This window comes from Polistes fuscatus, unplaced genomic scaffold, assembly GCF_010416935.1.
Source record: "Polistes fuscatus isolate 324 unplaced genomic scaffold, CU_Pfus_HIC Scaffold11, whole genome shotgun sequence".
NCBI lineage: Eukaryota > Metazoa > Arthropoda > Insecta > Hymenoptera > Vespidae > Polistes > Polistes fuscatus.
Window position 1 is genome coordinate 1,831,927 of NW_025113009.1, and position 23,624 is coordinate 1,855,550.

Genomic DNA, 23,624 nt, shown 5'->3' on the forward strand with positions numbered 1-23,624 from the left:
TCTGTTACATCCTGCGAACGAATTTTCCTCTTTCACTTCTTCTTCTTCTTCTTCTGCTTCTGCTTTTGCTTCTTCCTCTTCCTCTTCCTCCTCCACCTTCGTCGTTTTTCACCGTGGTCTCGTAGTATTTCTCTTTCCTTTTCACAAGCACCCCGGCAATGCGTATTTTCAGATCGACCGTGTACCCTCGTTCCTCGCGACAGTCAGCAGTACCGATTTAGCATACTTACACGTGTTCTAACATAAATCCTGCGTATCTTTTCGTAATCTTCCTCTTTATACTCTCATTGAAAATTTCAATTTATCCCTTTTTCCTTTCCCGCCTCTCGATCGAAGCTCAACCAATTTAAAAGCCAATCAAGATGCACGTAATCATAGGATACTTAGTACCGAACAAATTTCAAAACTATCGTAACTCGTCTTTAATCCTACTATTATCCTACCATCGAGAATGATTTTTCACTTTCCACGAATCCTTTCTTCATCGTGGAAACGTTTCTCCCTTCGCGTTTCGTAAATTAACCGACAATATGGGAAGCAATTTTTCACGTAACCGATGCGGGAACACCGATGTTGGTGCGCATTAATGTCTCTCTGATTAAAAACGAACGAGATATCCCTTTCTCTTATGTTCTTTCGTCGACACGCGGATAACAACGTTTTTTTTTACGCGATAGACTTATATTATTGTTCTTTATAATAATAATTATTTTTATCGTTGTTGTTGTTGTGTTTTATTGTTATTATTATTTGAATATAAATCTATCTGTTGAAGAGTAAGAACGCGGGAGCAATATCACCGCGAAGAAGCCCGGCCCGGGACTGACTGTCAGTAGGATTCATTTGGGTCAGCGGCACAACGTAGTATAGCAAACGCTTCGAACTCTCCGCTATACTATCTGTTGCACTCCAAAGTGAAGGTGCTATGCCGTGTCGGTCATAACGGAGCTATCTTTGCGTCACGATACTTCGATCTTTCCCTCGGTGTCCCTTCCTCTATCATTCTCTTACCCTTCCCTTCTCTTCCCTTCCCTTCCATTCCCATACCATCCAATTATTTTCCTTTCCTTCCCATTTTCTCTTTCGCCTTCTCTTCTTTTTTCGATTTCCCTTGCGTATTTCTTTTTCTTTTTTTAAACCTTCATCCATCATCATATCCCATACGGCAAATCCACGCACATGCTTTGATCGTTCAAGGCCGATCCTCATCGGTGCGAACGTTTGCGCTCTTCGTCGCCTTGTTTTTCTTTCTTTTCTATCTTGTTTTTTTTCTTTCTCTACTTTGTTCATCCAACCAATCGTTTACTCTTCGTTAGCACTTCGATAAAAATACTTCGATGATGAGGGACGACGCGCGCGAGGAACCTAGTTTAATAAACATTCTATATTCTCGAACTCTTTTCTTGTGGAATGTATAAAAATAAATGAATAGAAAAAAAAAAAAAGAAATTAAAGAATATTTACATTATATTATTTACACAAAACGCACACACAGAAAATCCTTTATAATGAATCTATAATATGAATTAGTTCCTATATTACATTTAAAATCTATAATTGAAAAAAACGAAAGGTCTAATACTTCAATCTCAATTGTTCCTTACTTTTCTTGGCAATTTAAAAAAACCATCTAGGTACTTCTTGATTTTAATTTTTTTTTTTTTTTAAATTTATTTTTCTCTGCTTTTCATTATAAAAATGCTTTGAGCAGTCTCGAACGATCAGTCGGAAGCCATAATCGTTAACGATCAACTCTCGTTTGTCTGGATCTTGTATTATCTTCAAACGAATTATTCATTATCGAATAGATTCGTTTCCTAACTCGATTTTAATTGAAATTTCGTTAGGAACGTTTTATACGGATACGAAAAGAGTATACGCCTCTTCCAAAAAGAAAATTCTTCCATTCTTTATCCCACAAATTAGCGTTAACAAAATATATATGTATATATATATATATGATTTCTATAATATTTCTATAGATATATATATATATATAATAATATTTGTGTAATTATTTTTTTCTTTCGTCACTTTTTGTTTCCCGTCATTTTCTTAAGAAAAATAGGCCTATATGAGATATTATTATATTACGAAGAATCTTTGTATCTATTAATTAGTCACTTTTTTTCAGTCATCTCGAACGTAATACTCAAAATTGATACTGGAGCGGCGTGGAAGTCTTTGGATTATATTCTAAATAATGCGAATAAACTAATTGTAATACTACGTAATGATTATTCACAAAAGCTCGTTTGAAGGGATAAGCGTTCCCTTCTAATAATAATGGACAAAGGGGTGGCTTTCCACTTGCTTTCGCCATTCCATTATCAACCACATCCCATAAATCGACCATTTGACAACCGTTTGGCCTAAAAAGAAAATTAATTGTCAGTAGACATTTAATTAATCCTTAGCATTCCAACGATGAGTCTTATTTACAATCTTGTTCTTTGTATTAAATGTAATAGTGAGACTCACTATGGAAGTGCAAAGGATTAATATGTTAATTAGAAGGTCGAGTTTGGAAAACTTACACATTTGCGTATCCGAGACATAATGGCTCTTCTAATACAACGTAACCGACATGCATATTTCTTAATTTAAGATATACGGATGTTGCATTTTTCCTACTAAAAATTTCGTAAACTGTCATGGTTCGATTTCTGAAATAAATGAGATAATAACTTTATTATGATTCGTATAAATTTATATGTTATCTGTATCGAAAGTATTTATAATAAAAAACTAACCGCATTTCTGCACTTTCGTAATAAGGATTATTTACTATAGGTCTTCCAGTTGATAACATCAAATTAGCCATTAATGCCATTTTACCAGCGAATACTGCGTTCTTAGGAGTATTTTCTTTTATCCATTCAAATAATTCTTCCTGTTCGATATTACTGTATTCTCCTATAAATATAAAATATTAATTACTTTAGATTTTATAAAGCAACGAGGGAAATATATTTGTTTAATAGATGAATAACATATGAATATATTAATTACCAACGAATCCTCGTTCTTCTCGAAATCTTTCCAAACCGTGATAAGACATACCAGCTATAAGTAAGACTATTATAGCTCCTCTGATTGCTTTACTTCTTAATCCAAGTTTTTCCGAGTATCTTTTACTACACACCAACCCTGCTATTATACAGAGATGTGGTGTCATGAAAAGTTTTAATCTCATAATGAATACAGCCATAATAATGAAAGCTCCAGTTTGCAATCCATTGTAACATACGTCTGCTTCTATACAATAAGGATATCCTTCACTCTCATATTCTCTATACCAATAATACAGTGCTAATATCCCTGAGAGTATTGCAATTGGCAAAAGTAAAGTCTTGATGATTACTTCGTAAGTTTTATATTGCAAGAAATCAAATTCTGGAGAACACGTATAGAGCATGGTATGAAAATCCTTATAGTCTGTTAATTTTGATTTTAAAATATTATAAATGTGTGCGTCATCTTCGATGGTGAGAATATATGTTTTCAACCATTTTGTGAGAAGTACAGCAATAATTATCTCAAGAATAACTTTTTTTCTGCCATTCAAGAAACGAGAACATTTATCGGCAAGAACTTCTGCGAAATTACTACCCATTAAAATACACGCGAATAAAGAATTAAATAAGAACGTGCCATCTATCACAGCCATCGATAAAATACTAGAAATTGTATATATTCTAGATAGCGAAAAGAATAAATTCTTAGGTATAATTTCAACCCATTTGAGAATAAGAAGGGCTAGTATTTGAGTGGCCAAAATAAATTGTGAAAATTGCCAACTACACAGACTGATCACGGTTCCCAAAAGCATATTCTGTAATTAAATATAATTATTATGTAACGCAGTAAAATAAGGTATTTTAGAGAATCTATTTTTCGCTTTGATTATTGTCGCAGATATGACACTAATAGTGAACGCATTAATAACTTGGATTATCAAAAAAGAAGTATGAATATTTACCACATATAATCCGTCAGTAAGTTCTCTCCAACTTATAGTTCCTTGTATATCCTGCGTAGTGTGTCGTTCAATGATCTTAGTCACCGAATACATTTGGAAGAGTAACATTGGATACGCAAAGGTTTCTCTTAATGGCGGAGTCCACTGAACACGAGTACACTCATTATGATTGTAGAAAAATAATAGCATGGTAATAATACCACCGAACACAGAATCACTCATATATGTTGAGTATTTAAAAAGTATAGCAGCCGTATATATGGTGGTAATCCAAACTATTTCAAGATAAAAATATACAGGTACGCCTAAGCCTTCACAGCTGGTTACCGGTGGTAAACCACCTCCTCTCTCTGTCTAAAATAAACTGCCTTATGGTTATTCTTTCCAAAGAAATAACAATAACAAAAAATACACTAGTAAACTTACTTTCCAACATTGTTCTTGCGATATTAATCCTAGATTCTTGGCACTGTGATAGAAATAACTGGCTGTAATCTATATATACAAAATCATCTAATAATCTCAAAATTAATCAAGTTAAGATATATAATCGTTGTGTTGGAGAAAGATTTACCTCTGGCAAGAGGTTGTATTTTCTGCACGCGTTTATCACATTTCCATATTCTGATATGTTATCCTTAGCAAGTTTATAAACACCATCAGCAAAACTTTCTGCTCCTACGATGGTTTTATAATACGAATAATACATTCCCTAAAAAAAGCCAATAGTATTGATAACATTGTAAAAAACATAGATACTAATTTTCTCTATTAACACTTTATATAAAATTTGTGTTTTTTGAACTAACCATTTCGGTCCTGAAAGACATTTCTCTTTCGATCTCTGATAAATGAGAAAAGTGTCGATCATTTTCAAAAAGCGTTGATACATGCCACCGGTGTAGAAACCCAAAACCAATACCTGTTGTCATAAAAAATAATAAATCATTTATGAGATATCACACACACACACAAATAATATTATATTTTCATTGAAATTTTATATGGACAATTTCTTACTTAACAGATGCACAGCAAGAGGATAAAAATCTATACTTTCTTTCGATAATCTCCTTCCTTTCGGCTTACTGTTATTTGTCGTCGCCATCTTTTTCACAGACGACATGATTCGCCATATGACCTCGCCTACGAGACAGGTTCGTCTAGATAGACGTTCGTTGGTTTTTGTCTTGTTTTTTTTATATCCTAAGCAGATGCTTGCTATTAATACGGTCAACGAACTCTCACGACAATCTATTTATAAATTATATTCATGTGAATATATATATATACACATTAATTATTATTTTTTTTTTTTCATAATTTTCATTGGTCCTCATCATTTTATTCGAGTTTTATTTCAAACTACATGTAATTGTATTTTAAATAAATATTTAATTAAACAAAAGATTAGTAGGATTTTTGATTATTTTCATTTTAAAGTGATAGCCGTTAAAGATCATTTTCGCGCGCTTTATTTAAATTACTTTCCTGCTATCACATGTTCTTGAATTTTGTTCAATAATATGACAGCTAATTATTGATTACTTATTTGTATAAATATATTGATTACATTATGCATATGATAAAGATCATGTTTTTTTTATTTATTATGCATATCTTGTTGACTTTTATTATTTAATATGTTCTATTTTTTTAAACTGAATTATTTGCAATTTATATTAAAAATCAAGTGACACGCTATGTAATATTGGTTGAATTTGATTTTTGCTATTAAAATGGCGGGAGTTTCAAAAGTAAAAACATTAATAAATGTATTGACTTGAAATCGATATTAAAGTCGAGTTAGACGATTCGTAATTTTGATTGAATTCGATTTCTGCTATCAAAGTGGCGGGAGTTTCAAATATGAGAAAATTTATAAATGACCTTACTTGAAACTCAATTGTATAGAGTTGGAACCCCCATTATGAGAAATAAATGGTAGCAGGTGTACCAATAATAAAAAATGATTAGACATCATATTGCAATAATCGTAATTTCTTTTTACATTGTGTATAAAAAATGACGAACAATTATAGAAGAATATAACGTAAATAAAAATAAAACGAGAAAAAGAAAAGTTATAAAATATATGAAAATTCGATCAACGAGAGAATATTTTTGTGGAGCCCCTTTAAAAAAAATGTATTTGATACGGTCCTGATATGTCGTATATACGTATCGTGCATTGGCACACCCGCTATCGATCAGTCGCGTGGCAGCCCGCCGTGTCATGGAGGATCTCTTGCAGCAGATCATCAGGGAGTCGAATAATGCGAAATTACAAAATTTACGGAAATCGGCGCAGGAAGCGTACGGTGAGTTACAGTTGAAAAAAATCATATAATATTTTGACTCGATACGTAAACGTCATAATTTTTCCGACAAGATTACGGCTCGTTTAGATTTTGGTTAACAAAGTATACACACGAATTTTTCCCCCTTCTCGTTTTTCTTTTAAAATCATTTCAAATAACGACAAACTTCACGACAGCTCAATCATTTATCGAGTTTCTTCCTGATAATTTGGACATTTTATTTTCTTCATCTTTTTCAGATTTCTTGGGTAAACAGCAAGGTTTGTTGCGGGATCCACCGCACGAATTACGAGCGAAATGCTTACACGCGCTTCAGCTAGCACTCGAAACGAAAAGAAGCAAGTTCGTTGCTTTTGGCCTATCGGGATTACATGTGAGATTTTTGACGATTAAAATAATAATTTATATGGACAGATATATATTTTTCACCTATCATACATAGGAGACCATCTTTTTTTTATCGTTATTTACGTATAACGTATATGCAACAATCGAAAGATATGTTTCAAGTATTCGATGCAACCCATTTAATACGTTTTATAATATTTGTTTTATTTGCAATGATATTATACTAGTAAAGAGTTTGACGTTACGATTGAATGTTTTCGTTTGCGGTAGTTGTGTTCCGGAAGTCTACGATAAAAAGATGATATCACAAATAGAACCGCCATATTTGTACTTTAATAAAATTTAGTTTCACTTAGTCGTCGAATAACAATTCGGGGTGTTATCAAAATTAATTCAAATATCTAAACATTTATTTTCTTGATTTTTCGCGCAATGCAGAAGATGTTGAGAGACGACATATTTCAATCTCCGTACGAACCGGAGGATGATTCCTTATGGTTGCCAGCTCAAATGTTACATACGATGAGTTCGATGCTTTCGCAATCGGACGATACTCAAACGGATATGCTTAAAGTAAGTAAAAAAAAAAAAAAAGAAAAAAAGAAAATATAAGAAAGAAAAAATGAGCTTAAAGGAATGATTGCAATTTTCATTTTAAATGCAGGTTTTACTTCAAGTAGCATGTTCCCCGTATTGGACGATGAACGGCCGTTTGATTATTGCAATTCTTACGACTTGCAGCGAAGCTTTCGAGAATGGAAATCAAGCTGTTCGTACTGCGGCACAGGCTGCAACGAGCCAAACTTTAAGATCCTTTTGTTTGTTTTTAGGTATATATATATATATATACATATAGATATACTTTTATTTTATATTCTAATCGATTTTATCTTAAGAAACTAAAGAAAAGTTTGATCGATAAGTTTTAAGATCGCGTGTGCAGTCATGTTCTTCATCAATCAAACTTTAAATTAGTTTAGTTTAACAAATGGATTTTTTGTTAATCAAGCTTTTAAAAATAAAATATTTTTTACAGACGAGGAATGTCAGGAGATGGACGAGAACGCGAAAAAGAATAAAAATGTACGAGAACGTGGCGTGTCGTGTTTTAACGAGGCCTTGCCGATTCTTCAATATATTTGTAGTAAACTCGACGAAGCTCAAAAGTAAGAGAAACGTATGAACGTTTGTCGATAATCTTCGAACGCGTTTATTTACGATATCGTGGAAAAATGGTTGTTGCAATATTTATGATATTTTGTTACAGTAACGCAAGAAACAGTAGTACGGTAGTGTTTCTTTTGGAATGTCTTCATACTTTGATATCGTCGCTTCCGCAAAAGATTCACACGAACGCACACTTCACTACCTTCCTCTGGCAAAAATTTTGTCCAGCTTTGATAGCTTTTCTAGGAACACCTAGAGTAGATAAAACTTTTACATCGAGAGAGGGTAAGGAAAATGAAGTTGGTAGAGGATCGGGATATCTCGCTACGTCGTTAAGTTTTGACAGTCATCAGGCGAAGACTGTATACAGGTAAGTTTGTAAAAAAATCAAGGATAACGATATTACGTCACATTTGGATATAATCTAACTTATTTTTTGATTATTTCTAGCATTGGTACTGAGCTTGTGAGACTGGTTGGCTGTGTAGGTCCTCTAAGACCAGTGTTAGAGTCAGTTTTTCATAGAATGTTATTATATCCTCCACTTCAGCAACGTTTAGAACCTTTGAAAGCATTGAAAGAGTTGTTGCACAGTCCTAGTCGCATGGTCGACTTTGCTGGTCCTTTGCTCGTCGAGGAAGATCGTTCGAGTCATATACAAAGTGATATGGCGTTAATGAGATTGTAAGTTTAATAATATGTGTTAATTAATATTTATAATTTTTTTCTTATAGTAATAAATATGCGATATATTTCATTATGTGAAACATGATAAATAAAATTTATGTTTCCTTCCAGAGCAATGGACTCGATCGAAGAATCAACAACAGGAGGATTATCTATATTGCATGCTAGTGTTTCTTGCATAGTTGCAATGCTTTCAGCACTTCAAGAACTTTGCGAGGGCAAAGCCATTAATCATAATTACACTTGCACGATCAATAGTTTGTACGAGGATTTGGAATCTTGCGATTATCGTGGACCTTTGACTTACCAGAGTATGGCGAGATTGCCAAAAACTTATAGGTAATTTACATTTCGATAAGAAATTCATGAATTTCATCGTTTAATTATAATCATTTGTATTATATACGATGAATTTATTTTCAGGGAACAATTAGAGTTAATGAAGAAGGGTATTGGTTCAGATTCAGACTCATCAGGTCATGGACCATCAGAAGATGGTGATTCGACGGATACAGAAGGTCCTCAGAACGAATCCGACGAGGTGCACGAGGATAACAGTCTCGATGATAACGATTATGCTATCGAGAATGAACGAGAAAGACTTAGATTAGAAAAATTACCTAAATGTCTTCACGTAGGTCGACAGGTTGCCGATGAGTGTAACGTTGACGTTGAAAGACATAACGCAAGAAAATTTGTTAAAACTTTACGAAGCGATTTAATACCAATGGTGCTTATACTTAGGAGTAATATCGAAGTTGACGAGGCATTGCAAAATTTTGCTTCGGAATATTGTCAAGGTGAGAATTTATTATACAATTTACTCGCGCGTATAATTATTATTTCTATAAAATATCTTGAATATTGCGCCTGAATGTAGGCAATATTTTACTCCGTCGATAACTTTGCTCGCGAACGTTATCCGTCGAGAAACTTTCTAAACTCCTGTGGTATGCAATATGTATTTAAAAATGCACTTTGGATAAGTATTTTACCGACAGATGGCGTTAGCGATAATTATTGATAAAATATAATTATAATGCACCAATTAAAACTCGAGAAAGTTTATAGATGACTTTTAAATAGAAAAAAAAAATAAATAAGAAGAATATAAAATAAATGTTAGCTATCTTTTTAGTGGTACTTATTACGTTTACAAATAATTATAGACAATTTTAAAAATATAATCAATCGATAATAATCTGAACTAATATAAACAAATTAATTATATTATAATTAAAATAAATTCTTCTATTACCAAAGAAGTATTTGCAGTTCAACAAAAAATACAAGAAAGAACAGATAATACAGATAATACAGATTCATGCCCGCTTATAACGATTATGAACGCCGATGGAATTTATTTGGCAACTTATGCGGCATTGCTACTCAATCTCAAATTAATTAGAATGAATTACTATAACGAAGATAGTCGTCAAGTGCCAATTAGCGAGGTATCGTTCATAATTTTTATTTACCATACTTATATTAGATGAACTATTAAAAATAAATTAATATTAAACAAAAAAAATGTGTATTTTTAGGAACAATTCGTGGAAGAAGTGCATGGTTCTGGCGTGTTAGTTTATTTATCGGCCACTTGGCTTTCAGAATTATATCAGCAAGTACTTGCATGTAATTTGCTTGAAAAATGTGGTTACAATCCGAATTCAACTGAAAACAGTGCATTAGTGAACGTTCTTACTGGTAATTTACAAACAAATAAATTTCTTTATATATAAATAAATTTCGTATTAACGCGAAAAAATATGAATACTTTTTTACAGACGTCGATGGTATTCCTGGTAGTCAGAGAGGTGGACAACTATTGTCGGATTACATAAGATTAGAAAAAGCTCAACTTTCTCGAAGTGAACCGACACCTGAAGCTGAAGCCGGTGCTAAGCTTTCAAGACGTGTGCTAACTTGTTGTTGGGGAAGTATGATGGCTGTTTTATCGATTGGACTCAATCCTCCTAAGGAAGAAAATAATAAAGGGATTTTGAACAGAGATGGTGGGAGAAGAGAGATAAGAGATACCGTTGTATTGTCTTTGGAAGGTCTTCACAAGGCTGCAACTTTGAGTAATATTCTAGGTAATTCGAAACTAAGTTTTTTTTATTACTTTTTCTATTGTTAAAATATTTAATATATTTACTATTTACTATTTTAATATTTTAATGCATTTAATATTTATTAGTTTAATATATTTAAATATGTATTTAATATTTATTATTTTGATATTTAACTATTTAATATTTATACTATTTTAATATTTAATCCTTTTGTTACTTTACTATTTGAATATTATAAATGATTAAAAATAATAAACAAATTCTTTAAAAAATCAATTTTTAGGATTGCAGAATCGATGCGGATCTATTTTTGCTCTATTAGCGAAAGCTGCGTGTACAGAACAATCCATATCGAAGATAACTCGTACGAAAGATGTTCTTAGATTGAAATTACAAAACAGAGCAACAAATCTTCACACTTCCCACGCTTTGAGCATGGATGTTCTTTTAGGTAGAGGATTGGAACTTGGTAGTCACGGTAGTGATTGTTGGCCCCATGTTTTTACGTGAGTTCATTTAACATTAAACATATCTAATAATTACGAATGTTAAGAGCGTAAAAAACAAAATGAATTATCACGTTCATGTTAGATGCTGTTTGTACGTGAGTAAACTAGAACACGATTTTTTTGGTCGGAATCAAAATCCATCTCTTCCGAAGACACATCAAAAGAAAGAAAAGAAAGAATCCGCTAACGGTGATATCAAAGGTAGCCAAGACAGACTTCGACTGAATTTTAATATAGTTGACGAGGAAGAAACTTGGTACGATTTTTTCTTCAAAATTCAATCCAATAATAATGTTGAATAAATAAATTAATTATTATTTTTTGCAGCGTTGATGTATATAGTTTTCTATCGAGTCCCTATGCCCAAAATCCAAGCTCCGATACGATACCGGAAATCATTCAAGAATCTAATGCCGATAACCAATTCAATGGCATCTTACCCGTGGATTACGCAGCCAAAATCATTTGCGTTCTCTCTCAACGAGTTGACAGATTGTTCGAAGATGCAGCCTTAAAATTAAATCTTAAAGCTCTTTGTCTATTCCTAACAGCATTATGCAGAGCGAGCAAAGCACAATTGTTCAAAACCACGGACGGTTTAAAAGACAGCAAAAGGTTCTGGTGGAGGAGAAGTAAACCAAGAGAAAACGAATTAAACGTATTGTTATTGACAAGATTAGGCGAAGTTATGTTGAAGTGCGTTAAAAGTGGAAGACCATTGATTCATATTATGAGAGTAAGTTTATGTTATTATTAATTTTTTATGTTAAAAATTCGTGTTAATGAATATTAATCATAAAATATTAATTACGTAGGTTTGGAGTATTTTGGGTCCTCATTTTATGGAAGCAGCCTGTCACAAAGATCGAAGTATCTCAAAAAAGGCAGTACAATGTATTCACGATTCGATGGCTGCTTTGTTAAACGAACAAATAGAACTACCACATTTTCATTTCAACGAGGCCCTCTTTAAGCCCTTTGAAAATTTACTCTGTTTAGAACTCTGCGACGGTGATGTGCAAGATCAGGTAAATCTCGTTAGAATCATCGAATCTGATATTATCGATATTTGCTGTCGTTATATAATCATGACAAATTTATTTTATGATTTATAATAGAAAATAAATCATAAAATTATTTTCATGATTACACAGCACATTTATTAATCGGACTAATCGATTTTTCCAATTAGATCGTTAGTTGTATTTGCGAATTCGTGGAGACGAATAGAACGGAGATTCGTTCAGGATGGCGACCATTGTTCGGTGCATTACGAGTTGCATCTGTCGGTAATTCGGAATCCGTGGAATCCGCACCACTTTTAGAAGTCTTCAGAGTATTTCTATCGACCGACAATACATTGGTATTCGCGAACGCAGCATTGGATTGTATTCTTTGTCTTCTTAGACACGTCAGGGGTAGCGGGGATAACGAGGTTCATCAGGACGAACAGGATCAAATCGACGTCACGGAATCTAGACGAATGAGACTCTGCGTAGAAAGTTTGAAGTATTTGTTGAGTTGCAGCGACATATTAGCATCGATGTATCGTATGCCAGCTTGCCCGATTTTCCACTCAGCTCAGAGAATTCAAGTTTCGACGATTCCTCAATACGTGGATTCAACGATTCCTAACATGGAGATGCCCAGGTTTGACATAGACTCCGACTCGATGATGCAAGGGATTATATCCGAAAAATCTTACGAGATACTTTCATCTCCACCCGGAAATGAATCTTATAGTAGCATGACTCTACAAAGTATGGACAAGCCGAGTGGTATTCTTCGAGTATGGTATATTCTCATCGAGGGTTTAGCCAGTGCCACGATGATATGTCCTAGACGTTATCAACCGCATACTTTGGAAACACTGTTCCATCTGTTACGCGATATTCTCAACGTACCTGGACCAGGTTTCGGACTCTACTGCGTGAATCATTTACTTTTACCAATGGTACAGAATTGGTTGAGGAAAACATCGAAGATCTTCAGGGGTTGGGATAACTTCGCGCCGAATTTCAAACAGTGTTGCGGTCTCACCACCGATCTCGTAGTCGACTACTTGACACACCTGCAAGGTACGTTTCGTTTATCAACCGTTATCGCAGTTAAACTATGATATTTCGTACTATTTCGAAATAGATTTTAATTTGACTTTGCTCATTCCAGGTCCCGAAGTCGTTAGAAACGACACCTATTTGCCAGCTACGACGTTGATGTTGAAACAGCTTTTACTGGTAATGGGGGAATGCGTCGTTCAACCCACAGAGAGTATAGCCCGTCTCGGTTGCGCTTGCATCAGGTGAGCTGTTCGTGGGTTTTAAAAGACGTACAAACGGGGACGCCACTGATGCAGAATATATAAAAGCCGGCGTAGCAGAAGTAATTTGCATTCGCTCGTTTAGTGTTATTGCGATTCGCGACCTTCATTAATATTTACGCGCTTCGTTGCGCACTAACTATTTATGCGCCGAGATAGAGAGAAGAAGAAGCATCATTTCGATTTTTAATATCACAGAAGACGGCGAAAAAAAAACAAGGAAAAAAAAAGAACGAAAAAAAAGAAAGAGAAAGAAATAAGAAAAGAACAAAGTAACTAAACAAAAGAACAAGATCGGATCTTTTGTAATAAGACATAATCTGGAATGCGAGGAAGTAGGCAAGGACCCCGGTCGATATCTCGCCAAATATGGCCGTTCGTTAACAGCTGATCGGAGTCATCTACCGTTTCATCATAATTCAGTTACTTGATAATCGAATTATGGAACTAGATCCTGCATGAAAAAAGATCTACGTATATATACATAAGGCGGCGTACGTATAGGAACGAGTTTTAACTTCGTGTAAAAAGTTGTCTTCGTAACGGGTGACGTGTTAACGCGACGCCTGTTAACTATCTTATAGGTTAATTCTTATTAACGTTGAAATAATCATGATTGATATATCGATATATCTTAATATTGATTTTATATCTTCCATTATTTATCAAAGAACATTTAAGATAAGGGATAAGAGTATTGAGACATCTTTCATCAGTATTCCCTAGATTGGTAACGATCTTTTACACGTTTCACACGATCCTAAGAGGACCTGAGAGGTTCGGCGGAATGTACGTTTGTGTTGCTTCGGTTACATATATATATATATCATTGTCGTTACGGACGGAGCGTGCGTGTAAGACGATAACGAAGCTTGACAGGCTGTCCACTGGGATAAGGTAGCCACTGACATTCGACACCCCCAGGGCGTCGTGCCAACGGCACACACTCCTTCTTTCTTTCGGTTCTCAGTCTATCCTTTTCTCGCTCAGTCGATCTCCGATCCTCGATCGTTTCGTTTCGTTTCGTTTCGATCCTTAGCTTCTCCATATCTTTACCTTCTCTTATACACAAACGCACATATACATATACATATATGTATTGCTTATTTGAGGGAGAGAGAAAGACAAATAGAACCGGGAGGATCGATGCATTTTCTTCGTCTTAATGCACGTCACACATCCACGTGGTAATCCAATCCATGCCTGGGCTCGATCGCTAGGTATCGATGTACAGCGCGAATGTTTAAAAACGGGCAGGTTCGTTGGGAGAAGGAGAAAGATAGAGTGAGAAAGAGTGAGAAGAGTGACAGGGGGGAAGAGAGAGAGGGAGAGAGATAAATTATGACCGGCAGTGAATGACGAACGGGATCTCGTTCTCTGAAATCCTAGAGCAAACTCCTCCTACCGCGTCCCCTTTTTCGACAACTCGAGAGATTGCGGTAGATGGCTTACATTTTAATCGACACAAAAGTCTACACCTATCTTTTCTATACTTATATTATAGATATATACATTAAACTGTCTCTATCATATGTATTAGAATGAGAAATGTATGGTCTAATTAATTTTTTTTACAGTAAGAATATTCCAATACCGTTGTTAGTCAATTCTAAATAAATTTAGTGAATATTAACAGTCCGAGGAATGACATTATATCATTTTGATTAAATTATATTTGTTCTTTATGATTTTATATTAAAATCGTGTTAATTAGGATAAATATTTGTTAATGTTACGTAATAATAAATGGCAAAAATGAAATAAAAATATATTAAGGGTTGGATAATTTGTTTTGAAAATTAACAATACAAATGTTTTCGATTGTTCTTAGACACGTTTTGGTGAGCAGTGGCCCGATACTCACATCGGAACAATGGGAGGTCTGCGGTGTGGCTTGCTATCGTGCCTGTTCAAATTCACTTCAAGAGTTACGCCTGCTGACCATGGCTTTCTCACCAAGATCAGAATCTTTCTACGGTGACATAGCACAGGTGAAGGTCGCTGCCCGTCGGGATGCAACGCCCGAGGAAACCGAAAGATTACGGCAACTAGCTGCACAGGTAAGTGATCGTGCGATGATTTCCTTCGGGGTTTCATCGGAGACCGATGATCTCGCCCAATTATGTTGTCCGGTGAACGTTCGATGTGTGCTTATCGATGTGTTCGCTTCAGCGAGAATTATTCTGTACGGGGTGTCTTGTAATTTGTGGTATCAAGCTAACAGGGAGGGGGATGATTTTAGATGAAAAACTAACATCGAAAATGTGGAATCAAATTTGTTCGTGCGATGTTTTGCTTTTAACAAAAGTTAAGCTCAAAAAAATTGACTTAGCTTGCAATCTTGTAAATTCAAAATCACGTTAAGTAAGTTCTAAGTGTAGAAAAAATGTAAAAGATATCGTCGCGTTGACAATGTGCAACAAATATATTAAGAAACATTTTAGAGTAAGATAGAGAAATCCGTCGAGTTGAAACTGAATCGAGTGTACGCTTATTTGACAAATTTTCGAATTCCTTTTTCTCAAAAACAAATTCGATTCTACACTTTTCGTCTTAGTTTGACACGTAGAATCACCCTCTGCTCGTTTAGTTTAAACAGTTACTAGACACTCAGTATATATATATATATATTCGGTGTGTTTTTTTTTATTTCTACCATAAGACGTTAACCACTTTGAACGTTTCTTCTGTATACCTATCCTTCTAAAACATTTTATTCTTGTAACGTGTATATTATAACCTCTATCTCTCTGTTCATTCTCACTTCTTGCCAATATTTTATTATATCTTATATCTTCTTCTTTTTTTTTCGATGTCTCCTGTTATTTAATTTGTTCAATCTTCAAACGCGCATATCAAAAGAAGAAACGTATAATATAATCGAAGAATCATTGTGTGTGTGTGTGTGTGCGTGTGTGAGAGAGAGAGAGAGAGAGAGAGAGAGAGAGAAAGAAAGGGTGGAAAGGGTGAGAGAGATAGAGTATGAGAGAAAGAGAAAAAAAAATAGAGTGAGAAATAAAAAAAAAAGAAATTAAATAAAAATAAAATAAAATGAAAAACAAAAGAGACCTGGTGCCCTCCTGACCTGACTTGCTCCCAGGTGAGCCAGCTGCGTGAGGTATTGACTGCCATCAAGAGGCAGAACGCGTCGTCACTGCAGACGACGCCTTTCCAGGATTCGATGACCATTGAGACGACACTGATCGACCAGCACACTACTTCCTACCCCGTCGGTTGTAGGCAGCACACGACACCCCCCGATTACACTAACACTACGTCGAACACGGCTCCCCATTGGCTCTAGCCGTTTACGGTAAACTCACGTCATGGATTTTAACAAAACAATAATTACAATCGAAAAATAATTCGAATTAAAAAAAAAAAAAGTAAAAAAAGTTATATATATATATAAAATATATACAACCATAACGATACACGAACGAGTAACCAAATTCTACATCGAGCAAAATGGCATCCTTGTAATTCGCGAAGCCGCTCGTCTTAGAGATTCCACGGCGTCGTCAAGGTCAGCTTTCAGCACGTCGCCGTCGAGAGGCAGGGTTTCAATCCTCATCTTTTTTACGAGAATACTCCACACCACCACCACCACCACCACCATCATCGTCACCAATACCACTACCACCACTACCACTATCACGATCATCGTCATCGTCATTATCCTTTTATATCTCCAACACACCACTTCTCTTCCTACCTCTCGTTATCTTAAGAAAACTATCTTTACACGCAAATATTTTCGATCAAATTTTTCATATATATATATAGATATATATAGATATACATATATATATGAACAAACTAAACAAAAATGACAATATTCTCTAAAGGAGATTTTTTAAATACTATCGTAATATCATTGTTACATTAGCTTTGGTGCATGATGGACCTTGCATCATAGTCATTAAGATCATCGTCATCGTCATCTTCATCGTCATCGTCATCGATGTGTCAGTGTGTAATTCAATGAATTAGCTTTAAACGATTATGAGGACGATCGTCTCGTATATTGTATACGTCTTGTACGATGTTAAACCCTTGAATGTGTGCGAGAAGACGTCTTTTTTAAATGCCTAACAAAATCCTATAAGTACCGTGCCTATATTTGAATATATTATAATATATTTATATAAATATATATACGTAAAATACACGTTTTCGTGCGATTAGATTGAGACCAGAATCGTACGTTGAAATCAATGCAAAAAAAAGAAAAAATGAAAGAAATCAAAAAATAACTCTGTTTTTAATCCCTTTCGTTATTAGCGACCAATATATATGGGTCTTATCATGGGACTCATGTACAAGCGAATTTATATGAAATGATACACCCCGGGTTAAAAGCGTGCCATAACGAAAGGGTTGAATTGTGAAAATTTTTATCGCGATGTTCTTTTTTATACAGATTTAATCTATTACAGATACACATAAAGACACACACATATACATACACACATAACATATATATATATATATATTTATATTTATATTAATATTTATATTCGTATATTTTTTGTATGCGAATTAGCTGATCGTGATAGAAAAGATAAAAAAAGAAAAGAAAAAAAAGAAGAGTAAACATTTAAGGGTTGCATCTATTTTTTGTGCGCTCAGTGTTTTTGTACTGCTGAAAAAAAAAAAAAAAGATAAAATGTGTTCAAATATATATAGCTTTCTTTATCAGATTCGTTGATTCTTCAATTGCACCCTTCTCCCACGTGGATCGAAAGAGAGAATGTGTGTGAGAGAGGGATAGAGAAAGAGAGAGAGAGAGAGAGCATGAGAATGAGAGAGAGAGAGAGGGAGATAAAAAGAAAAAGTCAAAAAAATTAATCGAAAAACAAAAGCAAATACGAATTTCTGAATGTGTGCCATCGATGTGAATTATATAAGGTAACAAAAAAAAATAAATTGAAATATAAATAAATAAATAAATAAAATAAATGAAAAGGGGAGGATTTGGAACGAGCCTATCGACGCTTCTCGACGAGCGGAAATTCTGAATCATTACGTTTTAGACGTTTGCACTCGCTGGTAGAAGGCACATGTCAGGCTACAAAATCTCTTCGACGAGGTCCTTTTTCCATCGAGATATCTCACGATATATGTTATGATAGAAATAATAATTAAAATAATCAAAATTAAAAAAATAGAGAGAAGTATCGTGCGATAACGTTTGTTTATAAAAAAAAAAAAAAAAAAAAAGCATCCATTTGCAAAAGATCGACGTTGTTGCTGTTGCTGCTGCGACGTTTAATTCTCGAGTGGAATTGAATGTTGAATTCAAAGGACCCCGTCGGTGTATTTTTTTTAAGACTCATTTGGCATTAATTTTTTCTCACGAGAACTTACGAATCACCATTAAAATCCATGGCTTGAGTCCATGGCTAGATTTTCACATGTCACATTTATATTTCTCTATATATATATGTAGATATATATATTGTTATATTTATATATACATATATACTCACACACACACACACACACCCCTTTTTTAGAAGCTGCTGCTTTCGTAGAATGCACACATATTCGTTGGGCCGAGCGTTTCTAGGACGTTTGCGGAATCTTTGGTATCATCGTTAGTTTTGTTCGTTTTAAGAAAGAAAGAAAGATAGAGAGAGAGAGAGAGAGAGTGAGAGAGAGAGAGAGAGAGAGTGAGAGAAAGAGAAAGAGAAAGAAACGATTGTTCTCGTTAAGTACGATCTTGATTCTCCGTCTTTCATTTGAGATTCATTAATAAATATTCTTTAAAAAATAAAATATTATTTTTTTTGTCTACAATAATCGTCGTAAAAATTGTGTGCTTAACGAGTACAAACGAACGTTTCGGTTCGGTCTTTTGGTTTTCAATTGAAAACTCCACGTTTGTGTCTTCAGGTGTTCCTCCTGGAGGAACAACGTGCTGAAGATTATTCAAGATCACCCGATGAGAGATCGTACGTCTTCCTCGTGTATCCACCAGCTGTGGGTGCAACTCTTAATCCAGATCTGTTCATCGTCAGGATTCAACTACGAGCGTTGGTGGTTGGTCTTTTGGTTCATCAAATGCTACTCCACTGTGTCGCCTGCGTTCTTCTTCAGGGTGCTAATCCCTCGATCTCGAGGTAGGTTAATGTGATTTTCGCAAAGGACAACTGAATGTTCCCAATTTTTTTCGTGCATCGATTAAATTTCTGCCTTTTTGTTTGTTTCTTTGTTTTCGTTCATTCGAACGTTTCTCAGTTTATCGCACGTGATACCACACGCAACCGCATCGGTGTCCTACAAATCAACAGAAACTGTCCACTATTCGTATATGAATTCACGACACATCGAAATTTTTCTAGCGGCATTGGACCTTTCTTACGCCGCTGCATTGAAATTCGATTGTCGACCTGGTTTAAAGTTCTTAGTACAGAAGGTAGCCGATCTCGAACAACCGGCAAATCTTTATCGACAAGCTGGAGCCGCTTGGACCATCAAATTAATCACGTTGTTCGAATTGTTTCTACGCGAGGCTGAGGAAAACGCGATTGATTTAGATTACGTTAAAAATTTTCTATCCAATGGTAATAAAAATGATAACGAATCCAACTCGAAGTATCAAAAGATAAAGAAATATCTGAGACAGATTCAATCGATTTTCGAAGAACTTTGCGACATGTACGTCGAGGTGGTACGCGATCACGATGGTAAATATACGAAAGCTGATAGTTTCGCCGAGAGGAAAATTTTTCTATTGGTCGCCCAACCCGACGATTATCCTGAAATCACGAGGAAGGAACCGATTCACGATAGAGTCATTACGAGCACACCGGCACCTACCGAATCGCGTATGCATAATCCTTTGGTGGACAGGGACGAGGATCAAGTCGACGATGCCGAAGAAAACGAAGATCAGGAGGATCTCGAGGATCCCGAAATTTATAATCCAAGTTTGGACGACGAGAGCGGTTTGGAGGAACTTGGACAGGAATGTGAAAATGATCTTAGACCTTTCAGATTGTCCGATTTAGCAGCCGAATATTCGACAGATTCTGGTCCTCATTCGGAGCCTGAAACGGATGATTCTAGGCCAGCTTCTAGATTAGGTTCCGTCACTGAAAGAATAGTATACTTCGATCGATCCGGTGGTACTTCCAGCGAAGGTTACGTCGATGCCAAACTCGTAGCTATGACACCGGCACCTCCGGATATGATCTACAGCCATAATCAATTGTATCCCCTTTGGAGAACTACTTCGTCACCTGACACTTCGGGTATCTCGGTACCGGAAGTTATTTTACCTAGCAGTAACGCAACTTTGAACGATGCACTCGATTACGAAAAACAACGACCATCCATTCAACGACGAAAAAGCGAGGCATGTTTGCTATCGAGAAGAACCTCCTTAAAATTCATCATGACTGCCGATTTGGAAAATTTCAACGATTCCGTCAGCTTCGATCCTACAAATTTACGTTCGAAATCGGTAATGGAATTGCGAAGAACTCGAGATTCCTCGGTTCTCGAATCACCCAAGATCATTCACGAGACATCCATTTCGTGCGATTCGAAAGATGACGAGGATGACGATAACGACGACGTTGGCGATGACGATGGCGATGACGATGACGACGATGACGATGACGATGAAGACGATGACGACGTATCGATTGATCGTTCTTATAAAAACGTTAACAATATCGACGAACTATTGAGGGATTACGAACGTAGCAAACGAGGATTTAGAACTAATCCATTTTTAAAGGACGAGGAAGACGATACCGATGCTTTTATCAATAATGATCGACAATTTTTCAGTCACGAGATTGAATATAGAAGAAAAAGCAACGTTAGCAAGGACAGCGAAGCTCATAGGAAAGCATGGGCCGAAACTTTGAGCACAGTTCTCGAATGGATTTTAGCTTTGTCGGTGAGTAAAATTCACGTTGTTTTTCATTTATTTTCCTTTTATCTCTTCTATTTCCAGTCTACAAACTCCGACAAATATTTTGTCTAGTATTGATAAATTAGGGGGCAAAAAAAAAAAAAAGATACGATAACGAAATGTTCCCAGGATGAACGGTTGGCGCCGTTACTTCCGGTTTTGGTCCGTGGCGTCAGGATTCTTACCAGACATGCTATCGATCAGATCTTGAAACAACGTTTATCATCTCTGTTTCACCGAATTGCTGTATTTTACGGATTGACCAACAACTAGGAACAACTACAGCTCATCTGGGAGCAAATGTTTTTTTCTATGGCCCATTAAGAATTTCACCAAGATGCATTGCTCTGGATGAGCTAATCAATATTTTCTTTTGTTCTTTTCTCCCCGAGTAAAATCAAGAAAGAGGGAGAACAAAAAAGAGAGAGAGAAAGAGAGAAAAGAGGAAGAGAGACAGAGATAAGACGTTTAGTATTAGAAATATGAACGTGTGCGAGAGAGAGAGAGAGAGAGAGATAGAACTAAAAGAATATTAGATAATTCTAATTTCTAATTGCTTTGACATTTTACTTTGAATATTACGTAGAAAGTAAAAAGGTCGTTCCTGTCTTCTCCGTTTTCTTCTTATTTGTTTTCTTATAGAATCATTTGTATATTTTTTTTCTTTTTTTCTAATAATCGAAGTATCAGAAAAGAGAGTAAAATATCGGGGGTGTTAGATACATTAATTTATAACTATCTGTATTAATTAGATGTAAAGAGGAATAACTCGTAATATATTTAGAAACAATTGTCGGAGTTGCTTTATCCGGGACGATAATAATAGTGGTGTGTCCGTTGATTTCTGATCGGCGACGAGTAATAATAAACGAACGATGGTAGTTTCTCGTTGCTTTTCTCGGTCATAGAAAGACGGTGTCCTGTTTCCAGGCATGAATCTAAGTAAGCCCTATCTCTATTTCGTCATGCGTTTGTACGCCAGTCAACGTAAACTAACATTAGAGAAAAAGAGAAAGAGAAAAAGAGAAAAGAGAAAGAGAAAGAGAGAAAGAAAATTTTATTTACGATTTACTTCGCACGCACATCTTCTCGATTCTCCTTTTATGCTCCTTGCGCTTAACTGTAGTTTGCGGTCCAGTCGCAGCCATCTATGCTGTTGTTGTAACTATACTTACGTACGTATGTTGAACTTTTTTTTTGCATCCAACTCGGATAATAACAAACAATATGTGCGACGAATTCGCGCACGACGATGCAAAGTTTTGACAGAAAACGATACACGATTGTTTATAAAATGGGATATCAAAAATGTATTCCCATATCTGATTTCTTTTCAAATCCGCCTTTTTTCTTTTTACGTTTAAACCCCTCTAGCGAATATTTTGTTCGTTATATATTAATATAAAGTATACACCATTATATTGTGATATTGTTTTTTAATTTAAATAGATTTTATTATCTGTTTTTTTCTTTTTGTCGAAGAAGAAGAAGAAGAAAACGAGGTATGCTAATACGTTTTTTTGTTGTTTACTCGAAACGCGTTATTTAGAATACAATTTTTCTCGCTTTATCTCAATATATAGTTTATTGTATACTTGTTAATTTATTTATTTATTCTATTTATTTGTTTTTTATCTTCTTCTTTTTTTTTTTTTTGGTTTAGAAAGAATAGAGAGAATATTTTTTGTAGAAACGTTCGTACTTTTGCAAATGTTTTTCGTTGAAAAAAAAAAGAAAAAAAACAAAAAGAAAGAAGAAGAAGAAATAAAGGAGAATATTTTAGAGAGAGAAAGAGAGAGAGAGAGAGAGTAGGTACGGCCTATTTGGAGCAAATCCAGATTAGAATTCCTAGAAAGAAAAATGATTCGAAGATTTATTGATATAGTGCGAGGACTATAATAAAATAATACAAAAAAGAAAATATATAAGAAAATAAATAAAACAACTAAAAAAAAGAAAAAAAAAGTATATAACAAAGAGAGCCTTTTAAACGTTAACAATCTCGTTAATGTATGATTTCTCTTCCTAGAAAAAATATATTTCGCAGGTGCTCCTAATGTGTCGTAACTATTCACGATTTAATTAATAATTAATTTCAATCCAGCGTTACATAATGTTTTATTGTAAATAGTCTAAAACGCTAACAAAAAAATGGACGGGAAAATGAAATGAGATGAGATGAGAGAGAAAAAAAAAAGAAAAAGAAAGTATCGACGTTTGGTAATGTTTGGTCCGTTTTTTTTAACGAATAATTACGTTTAAAAATAAAACTCGTACGTTTTTGG

General features: G+C 34.9%; 2 protein-coding genes across 7 annotated transcripts; one reads left to right on the forward strand and one right to left on the reverse strand.

Annotated features, from left to right (window-relative positions):
* Window positions 1-50: 50 nt before the first annotated feature.
* On the reverse strand, window positions 51-5,215 carry LOC122526451 (probable C-mannosyltransferase DPY19L1). 3 transcript variants are annotated; one of them, XM_043649855.1, is made up of 9 exons: window positions 5,003-5,214; window positions 4,792-4,904; window positions 4,557-4,694; window positions 4,409-4,477; window positions 3,983-4,336; window positions 3,013-3,835; window positions 2,754-2,916; window positions 2,538-2,666; window positions 51-1,365 (listed from the first exon to the last, which is right to left on the reverse strand). In XM_043649855.1, exons 1-9 carry the CDS (start codon window positions 5,106-5,108, stop codon window positions 1,287-1,289), a joined length of 1,974 nt encoding a protein of 657 aa, XP_043505790.1. In that variant the 5' UTR covers window positions 5,109-5,214; the 3' UTR covers window positions 51-1,286. The 3 variants fall into 3 exon arrangements, with proteins under 3 accessions (XP_043505790.1, XP_043505789.1, XP_043505788.1); XM_043649854.1 differs by lacking the exon at window positions 51-1,365 and adding an exon at window positions 2,051-2,372 and having other exon boundaries at window positions 3,983-4,332; window positions 4,409-4,451; window positions 5,003-5,215; XM_043649853.1 differs by lacking the exon at window positions 51-1,365 and adding an exon at window positions 2,051-2,372 and having other exon boundaries at window positions 5,003-5,215.
* A 973-nt stretch (window positions 5,216-6,188) lies between these two features.
* LOC122526593 (brefeldin A-inhibited guanine nucleotide-exchange protein 3) lies at window positions 6,189-22,369 on the forward strand. 4 transcript variants are annotated; one of them, XM_043650105.1, is made up of 22 exons: window positions 6,189-6,303; window positions 6,543-6,676; window positions 7,090-7,224; window positions 7,316-7,481; window positions 7,688-7,817; window positions 7,919-8,188; window positions 8,269-8,502; window positions 8,617-8,844; window positions 8,929-9,305; window positions 9,769-9,959; window positions 10,050-10,212; window positions 10,293-10,601; window positions 10,864-11,086; window positions 11,172-11,345; window positions 11,417-11,825; window positions 11,905-12,117; window positions 12,282-13,167; window positions 13,259-13,391; window positions 15,241-15,469; window positions 19,308-19,534; window positions 19,653-21,324; window positions 21,469-22,369. In XM_043650105.1, the coding sequence occupies exons 1-22, from the start codon at window positions 6,219-6,221 to the stop codon at window positions 21,610-21,612; spliced, it is 6,732 nt and encodes a 2,243-aa protein (XP_043506040.1). In that variant the 5' UTR covers window positions 6,189-6,218; the 3' UTR covers window positions 21,613-22,369. The 4 variants fall into 4 exon arrangements, with proteins under 4 accessions (XP_043506040.1, XP_043506041.1, XP_043506042.1 ...); XM_043650106.1 differs by having other exon boundaries at window positions 9,772-9,959; XM_043650107.1 differs by having other exon boundaries at window positions 9,781-9,959.
* The last annotated feature ends 1,255 nt before the right edge of the window (window positions 22,370-23,624 follow it).